Source organism: Meleagris gallopavo, chromosome 17 (assembly GCF_000146605.3).
Source record: "Meleagris gallopavo isolate NT-WF06-2002-E0010 breed Aviagen turkey brand Nicholas breeding stock chromosome 17, Turkey_5.1, whole genome shotgun sequence".
Taxonomy (NCBI): domain Eukaryota; kingdom Metazoa; phylum Chordata; class Aves; order Galliformes; family Phasianidae; genus Meleagris; species Meleagris gallopavo.
This window is the reverse complement of record NC_015027.2, coordinates 10,359,141-10,367,416: the sequence shown is the minus strand read 5'-3', so window position 1 is coordinate 10,367,416 and position 8,276 is coordinate 10,359,141. Positions and strand designations below refer to the sequence as shown.

At 52.9% G+C, this 8,276-nt stretch overlaps 2 protein-coding genes across 2 annotated transcripts; one reads left to right on the top strand and one right to left on the bottom strand.

The window, feature by feature from the left end:
* LRRC74B (leucine rich repeat containing 74B) lies at window positions 1–3,719 on the bottom strand. The gene is made up of 5 exons (XM_031556017.1): window positions 3,565–3,719; window positions 2,577–2,709; window positions 1,794–2,000; window positions 751–860; window positions 1–367 (listed from the first exon to the last, which is right to left on the bottom strand). The coding sequence occupies exons 1-5, from the start codon at window positions 3,574–3,576 to the stop codon at window positions 248–250; spliced, it is 582 nt and encodes a 193-aa protein (XP_031411877.1). The 5' UTR covers window positions 3,577–3,719; the 3' UTR covers window positions 1–247.
* P2RX6 (purinergic receptor P2X 6) lies at window positions 3,656–8,124 on the top strand. Its single transcript, XM_010720442.3, has 12 exons — window positions 3,656–3,894; window positions 3,965–4,115; window positions 4,434–4,505; window positions 5,305–5,380; window positions 5,533–5,626; window positions 5,822–5,902; window positions 6,013–6,154; window positions 6,364–6,473; window positions 6,627–6,720; window positions 6,842–6,907; window positions 7,168–7,245; window positions 7,719–8,124. Exons 1-12 carry the CDS (start codon window positions 3,752–3,754, stop codon window positions 7,809–7,811), a joined length of 1,200 nt encoding a protein of 399 aa, XP_010718744.1. The 5' UTR covers window positions 3,656–3,751; the 3' UTR covers window positions 7,812–8,124.
* The last annotated feature ends 152 nt before the right edge of the window (window positions 8,125–8,276 follow it).

Here is an 8,276-nt window from a genome sequence, read left to right as displayed (position 1 = left end):
TGGCCATTTTTCTGGAACCACTTCCATCAGTGATATTAATGACCACAAACTTGTTGAGGTCTCAGCTCAGTTCACCGCGGTTCTTGGCCGCCTTGTTTCCATTGCTGTTTCACCGCCATGCCTCCCTACAGGCCACGAACTGAACAAAGCCCACGGTCCAATTCTTGCTCCAAACATAACATCTTTCTCTCATACCTCACTTCTGTAGGCTCTGAAGAGAAAACATGCAGCAGGCTGAAAGCCTGACTCACCTTACATTGAGCTCTTCCAGCACGTTGTTGGCTCGGAGAGCATCTCCCAAGGCAGCTGCTCCACTGTTGCCAAAGCCATTGTAGGAAACATCCAGCACCTTGAGGAACACGTTTGCCTGTGGTGTGACACAGACACTGAATTTAAAATCTTGTTACTAAAAGAAGCTTCTTTCTTTGAGCAGAGTAAAAACTATATGTAGAATACAAAGCAACTTCTGTATTGATTTGTGAATCAGAAGTGCAATGAAACAATTCAAAGCAGTCATTAGACCAAGTTTGACTCTAAAAAGGGAAAGAGCTAGAAGGGGAGAAATGAAAACATATGTACTATGTCAGTACACAGTGAATGATTTTATTGTATTGGTTCCAAGATCTGTGTGATCCCAGATCATAGATGGCTGGTGGACAAACATCACATGATGACGTTGATGCTCATACAGACAGACAAAGCTTCATGTGAGATTTCAGCATTTAAAACAGGAGTGAAAACATTTCCTACCCCCACGCCTTTGGCCAAAGCAACTGCTCCCTCACTGTGGAAATGGTTCCAGCTGATTTTCAGTTCCTTTAATCCGATGTTTTCTGCTATTGCCCCTCCAAGAACTTCACCTTAAGAAAAACACATGGTGCCAAACAGCTTAAAACAGCTGCTTTGCAAAGCAGGCAGCTTGGGTTAGTTTAGGTATTTCTCTGCAATTGTCTGCGTTCCATCTGGGCAAGCAATTAGAACCAGAAAATATTATTCTTTTATACCTTATTTAGCACAGACACAAAGCAGAAGCTGCCAGACAATAGAAGTGTATGCGTTCTCTGACTGCAGGCTGCAAATTCAGCCTGTGGAAGAGAAAATCCAGTCAGCACATAACAGAGCCACGGTCTGTGGCTCAAGCCCGAAGAGCTGATTGCACAGCCTCCTTCTCCAGTCCCATGCGACTCTGAAAGCTGACACCAAGCAGCAGGTAGCATCTCACAGGCTCTCTCATTCTTCCACAGCTCCGGCCTCCAGCCAACTGCAGCTTGCTGGTAGCAGAGAAGCCAGCCCTGCTCTCTAGCCACCCCTACAGCTCTGAAATCTGAAGAGACTTTCCCAGCAAATGCTCTGTAAATGTCTGATGGGGCAGGAAATAAATGAGATCCATGATGAGCATGGGAAAAAAAAAGAAAAAAGAAAAAAAAAAAAAGCCATGGCCAAGACCAGAAGACAGGAGAGATACTTGACTGTGAAGGCAGCAGGAGATCAGAAGCACAGGGGTGGAGAGAAAAGAAGGCATTGAAGCCTGCATAAGTAATAATGGGAAGGGAAGGGAGAGGAGAAGGAGAGGAGAAGGAGAGGAGCTTGCTTATCCATCTCTTGTGAAGCAAACTGAAGTAAATGAGCGTAAAGGACGAAGAGTTAAGGATTAGCACTGACATCACCAGGAACGTTTCTGCAGAAGTGCTCCCCAATGGCCTGAGGCAAGCAAGCAACTCATCAAGCTGCACTGAGAACTCCTGCAGCACTGCTCTCTATGCGTTGAGAGAGGCAGGCAGACTGCACCTTACCTGCTTTCTCACCAAACTTGTTGTAACTCAGATCCAGAACTTCCACTTTGCTGTTTGCTGTGATGGCATCTGCTAAATACTTGGCTGCATGGTCATCAAACTCATTTCCAGAGAGCTGGAGGACCACAACTGTAGTATTTTCTAGAAGCATAGCAGAAATGGCCTTAGCTCCTTCAGTGCCCATTTTGTTGTCAGATAAATCGACAGCTGGGGAAGGAAAAAGCATTATCAGATCATCAGATGATATCATGACAGATGCCAAGGAGGTGTCTCCACACTGTAATGGGAGAAGCAGTGCCAGACTCAGAATGTGAGAAGTCTAACCTGCTCTAACACTATATTTTAACATAGAAAACAGAAGCCTGAATTCCTCTGCCCACCTGGATATAGAATGAATTTCTCCAGCACAGAATTAATAGAACCCTAAACACCTACTACAGAATTCAACCACTAGAGAAGGAAAATAAGGAAATCCCATTTTCTTTGGTGTTTCACAGCACCAAACTTGACACTTCCATCTGTGGTGCCCTGACAAAGCAGATTAGGGCAGCCTGAGCTGAAAGCTGTCTTCTATCCTCAGCTGTCTATGCTGACCTCGTTCTTAGTGAATAACATACATCCTCCAGGGCTGCAACCAGTTTGGCTTACACAAAGTTCTGGCCTCTGGAGAGGCCTCAGAGCTGCTGTAAGAGGGAGATTGGTTAAGACCACAAAGAAAACAGCACAATTTCTTCCTCTACAGCAAAGCTGCCACCACAGAATAGCAGGAAGGATGACACAAACCTGAAATGGAGTGGTTTTCTTTCAGCATTTCTGCAATTGCAGCTGCTCCTTCTCCCAGCAGCCAATTGTCACCCAGGTCTAACGAGACGACAGAGGTGTTGGCCATCAAGGAAAGAGCCAACGCCTTGGCACCCTGAAACAAAAAAGGCCCTGGTGGGGGCTGCCCCATCCCTAGAGGTGCTCAGGGAAAGGCTGGATGGGGTTTGGGCAACCTAACGTGGTGAGAGGTGTCCCTACACATGGCAGGGGCTGGATGGGCTTTAAGGTCCCTTCTAACCTAAGCCGTTCTGTGTGACTCTGCTCCCCAAAGCCATGCAGCAGTTGCTGGTGCCCAACCTGGATGTCTCTGAACTGAAGGCCAAGCAGGAGGAGGTGGGTCCTCAACACCTCCCTGTCACAAAAATGGGCTCTCTGACTCCTGGAGGGGAGAACCAGCAGCCCCAGAAAGGGAGGGCTGATAATGTTGGGGTTCTGGTGTGCAACCAGGGTGGGGGGGATAATGGGGAGTATGGGAGAGCAACAGTGAGGAATAAGGGGGCTGGGGCGGTAATGGGGAAGGGGATAACAAGAGGATAATGGGAAGAGTAATGGAGAGGGAATAAGGAAGAGGGGGTCATGGAGGGGGAGAGAGAGGAAAGAACAATGGGGGCGGGAAATGGAAGGGATAGAGGGGATGGTGGGAGCATAACAGGAATGGGGACATAATGGGGTATGGTAAGGGCTAAAGAACAGGGAATAACAAGGGAAGGAATAAGGGGGTTGGGGGAGGGGACAACTAATGGGGGGTTAGCAAGGGGAGGATTAATGGGGATGGGGGAGATGGTGGGAGGATGAATAATGGGGATGATAAGTGAAGGATGGGATGGGGGAGGGGGATGATGGGGATACTGGGGATGGGAGAGGGTAAAGAGAGAGATAACAAGGGAGGATAATGGGAGGGGGTAATAGCAGGGATGGGGAATGATGAGGACAGGAGGGCTGCCCTCACCCGAGAGCCCATCCCGCGGTGCCGCAGGAGGAGCGCAGGGCCGGGCGGATCGGGCAGCAGACAGGAGGCCGGGCAGACGCCGCAGGCCCGGCACGCCGCCAGGTACGAGCTGTGCTCCCGATGTGAGGAAGAAGAGCGGAACGCGGAGCTCCGGTCCTCCGCCATCTCCGGACCCCGCGCTGTTGCCATGGCGACGTCGGGCGGCGGAGGCGCAGCGCTGTGCGGGGAGCTGCTGGATTACAAGACCGAGAAGTTCGCGTTGACGAGGAACCGGCGCGTGGGGCTGCTGCACCGCCTGCTGCAGCTCGCCGTGCTGGGCTACGTGCTGGGGTAGGGCCGACCCGCAGCGCTGCGTTATCCAGCGGCTCCGAGCCGGGCTCATCGCTCCGCCCGTCCGCAGGTGGGTGTTCGTGGTGCGGAGGGGTTACCAGGACACCGATGCCGCTCCCCACGTCTCGGTCGTCACTAAGCTGAAGGGAGTGTCCGTCAGCCGGGCGGAGGACGCGAGGAGACGGCTCTGGGATGCGGCGGATTTCTCGAGGCCCCCGCAGGTAGGGAGGCGGGATTCGAACCCGCGGCCCTCAGCACTCCGGCGCCGGGATGCGAACTCGGGTCCTTCCCGCGCCGGGATGCGAACTCGGGTCCTTCCCGCGCCGGGATGCGAACTCGGGTCCTTCCCGCGCCGGGATGCGAACTCGGGTCCTTCCCGCGCCGGGATGCGAACCCGCGCAACAACCGCGGGATGTCTGCGAGCCCCGGCTGCAACCCCCCCGTAAAGCTTCCCGGCTCTGCTGCCCGAAAAAGAGGTTGGAAGCTCTAAAGTGTGTCCTGTAGCAGTGCAGTGCTGAAGGCGTCTTCTTGCCTCGCAGGGAGAAAACGTGCTTTTTTTGGTGACCAACTTCATTGTGACGGACAAGCAGGTTCAGGGCACCTGTCCCGAGGTGAGCAGACCTTTTTGGGGAGCTGTATGGGAAGAGCTGGGCACAGTGGATCCCCAGTCTGCAGTGGTGTGTGGCATGGCACAGCTCCCCAGGGCTGTGGGCGCAACCTTGAGCTGCCGGAGCTCAGGGAGCATTGGGGTGTTGCTCATGAAGGGAGGTGAGATGGGTATTAGATCTTAAAAGAAGCCGCCTCCCTGTTTGCTCCCATCTGATGCCACTGGTGCTTTGCTCTTCAAGAAGGCTGGCTTTGCTTCCTGGCTGCAGTGCATGGCTGTGCAGCTGTTGAAGAATCAGCAGTTGTTTCTGATAAAGATGAAGAGTGAAGTCATTCTCTGCCCAGGTACGTTTACTTTCTGTGCTCCCCAATAAGCCCTTCAGCCCTGAAGTTTCAAGGGTTTCTGCACAGCAGATCTCACCTCTCACCATGCGCTTGTAGCATGTGCAGCCTGGCTCTGTGTGTGCCCCTGGAGAACACCATCACCAATAGATTTTCAAGGCTGACTTACTAGAAGGTGATAGGAAGGGTATATTGAAGGAATCTTGGACAGATTTAGGTTTTCTAAAGCATTGTTGTGGACTTCAGTAGCTGAATTCCCAAGGTTTGCACCTCTTCACATATAACCAGTGGGTGGGTTTAAGGATCCAACCATGAAGCTGTATTGGGGAACCCCTTATCTCAGCTCTGGGGGGACTGTTCTGCTGGTTTGGAAGCATTTGGGACATGCATGGAGATGTGGGTGAATGGCTGTGAGCTTTAAGGGCTCCACAGCAGTGACCACTTCTCTCCTGTCTCTTTCAGAGCCCCTCTGTGCTGGATGGGATCTGCAGGGGAGATGTGGACTGTCCTATTGGAAACCCAGTGGTTCATGGCAACGGTACTGCATTTTTTGCTTAAAGAAACAGAGTAAAGTCATTCAATTCCAGCTCCTTAGCGATGTCTCATTGCCCAAGTTCAGTGCCCTTTTGCAATAAATCCTGGAGACTGCCCTAAAATGGCAGGGCGTGATTCGCGTTGTCTCATTTCTAGGGATTAAGACTGGGAAATGTGTGATGTACAACAGCACCCATTCCACCTGTGAGATCTTTGGCTGGTGCCCCGTGGAGAATGACACCCTGCCCAGGTGTGAGGATGGTCCCTCAAGGTGGGATGGGGAGATGTGGCACTGAGGGATGTGGTTAGTGGGCAGCGGTGGTGGTAGGCAGGCAGTTGGCATAAGATGACCTCAGAGGTCTTTCCCAACCTTACTGGTTCCATAATTCTTGGTTCTTTCTCACTGCCAATGTAGCCCAAATCCCAGGACTTTGTTATTTTGCAGGAAACCTCTTCTGGCTGAGGCAGAGAATTTCACTCTTTTTATAAAAAATACTGTCAACTTCACCAAATTTAACTTCTCCAAGTAAGTGTGACACTCTCCAGCCCATAGCGTGTGCTGCCTGGCCCAGCCTCTATGCTCAGCTCATCCCAGGGGCTGCGTAACACCCCTCGTCTCTCCTCCTCCTGTTTCAGGGGCAACACATTGCAGACCAACGACCCCACCTATTTCAAGACCTGCATCTACGATCCCTTTTTCAGCCCTTCCTGCCCTGTGTTCCGTATCCGTGACATGGTGGAAGCAGCTGGGGAGACCTTTGGGTCCCTCGCACTGCTGGTATTTGCTTCTTTTTCTTTTCAAGCATGAAAGATGACTGCTAATTCCCCAAAGGAGGCCAGGCTGGATGGGCCCTGAGCAGCCTGATCTGCTGGGAGACAACCAACCCAGGGCAGAGGTTGGGGCTGGGGGGGCATTTCAACCCAACGGTGCTGCGATTCTGTGACATCTCCGCTCCCTGGAATATAACATGTGTTGGTGTGCCGCAGGGAGGAAGCATCAGCGTGCGCATTGAGTGGGACTGTGACCTGGACCAGCCTGCTGCCCGCTGCCAGCCACGCTATTCCTTCATCCTGCTGGACAGGAGGTACAACTTCAGGTGAGGGAGCTGGGGTGGGCACACTGCTGTCACTTGGGATCTCACTTTCCCTGAAAGGAGCAGCAGGGAGATGGGACCCTCTAGGCCAGCCATGCCCGTGCTGAGCCCGGCTGGGTGCAGGGATGTGTGGCTGAGCCCTGTGTGCCTCTGCAGAACGGCTTCCTACTACTGGGACTCACAGCAGCAGCACTACCGGAGCCTGCTGAAGCTCTATGGCATCCGCTTTGACATCTCTGTGCACGGCCAGGTAGCGTGTCCTCCAACCCCCCTTCCTTGTCACTGCCTGCAGCCCCACAGCTTCCCTATGGGCTCCTCACAGCCCTCTCTCCGCTCTCTGCCTTCTCTCCTCCACCCCTTGTTTCCATCAGGCTGGGAAGTTCGGCATAATTCCTGCTGCTGTTAGCTTCGGCACCGGCATTGCGTTCTTCGGAACCGTGAGTACTGAAGATGCTCTTTTCTTCTGATCCACGGGCTATGATCCGCTGCCCATCTGCAGCTTCCTAGCTTCAGGAAGCATGATGTGCAGCTCAGTGTAACATGCCTGGCACTTGCTGCCACTGACCCAGTAATGGGGTCCCCCACCAACCCCCATTTTCCCCAAATGTCCCTGCCCCTTGCATGGCTATGACTGTGGCTCTCTACCAGTCCTGACCCACAGCATTCCCCACCTCTGCTCCATTTGTCCCCCCTCTAGGCCACCATGGTCTGTGACCTGGTTCTGCTCTACCTGGATGCGAAGGCTGACTTCTATTGGAAAGAGAAGTTTGAGGAGGTGAGGATGGGCTGTGGGACCACCTGGGAGAGCTGAAGTTTTGAGAGCTGATTTCATTGCTTTTTGCCCTTTGATTGTAACTCAGTTCAGCAGATCTGGGAGCTGTGTCAGTGTTGATGCTCTAGATTTTCTTGCTGTGCATGATGTCTGCTTGGCACTGCCCAGGTGGGCTGGGAGCCCTTCCAGAACCCTCTCATTCCCCATCAGTGCAGATCTGCTGCCAGCCCTCGCTCAGGGCATCTTCAGCTTTCTCAGACAGAGTGTTGGCAGCCTCCAAGGCTGAAGACCTCCAGCTCCCTGGGGAAGTGTCCCAGGGCTGCACCATCCTACTGGGGGAAAATACATTTGGCCTGATTCCAACCTGAATCACAAATCAACCTTAAGGAATGGAACTGTTAGCATGGGAATGGGCAGAGCAGGGCAGGATCTGGGCATCCCCTGGGCTGTAGCAAATGTCCCTGTTCATTTTGCAGGCAAAACCTCCCAAAGGTAAGAAAGAAGCAGCAGCTGAGGCAGAGAGGGCTGGCCAGGACCTGGGAGATGCTCAGCAATGCACACTGGAGTGACCTGCAGGTAGATGTGATGGGGCACAGCTTTGACCCTGCAGGAGGTGGCCCAATTCTGGCCGAGCACTGGGGCTGGGTGCTGCACTTCTGAAGGAGTGCCAGCATCAGCAGAAGTCCTTGGTACATAGAGAGTATATGGAGAGTCCTCCTGACACAACATGCAGCTCCAGGGCCGTGCTGCAGAACTGCTGCTGGGGCTGGGGCTCACTGGGATGGGGTGCTCAGCACAAGAGACTTAAAGCACTTTGCGCTTCTTCCCTTCCCACTTGGCCCTGTGAAAAGCAGGGATGCACTGAAATAAAGCTGTTCAGAAAGTGGGAGGTGGCTCTGGCCATGCTCTTTCCCTAGGAGCCCTGCATCCTTTGCACGGTCACACAAAGTGCACCTGCATCCTGTAAGCACTGAGCTGCACACCCCATCTCTGCCCTACCAGGAATCAACATGGACGTGTACCGCTTTATTGGT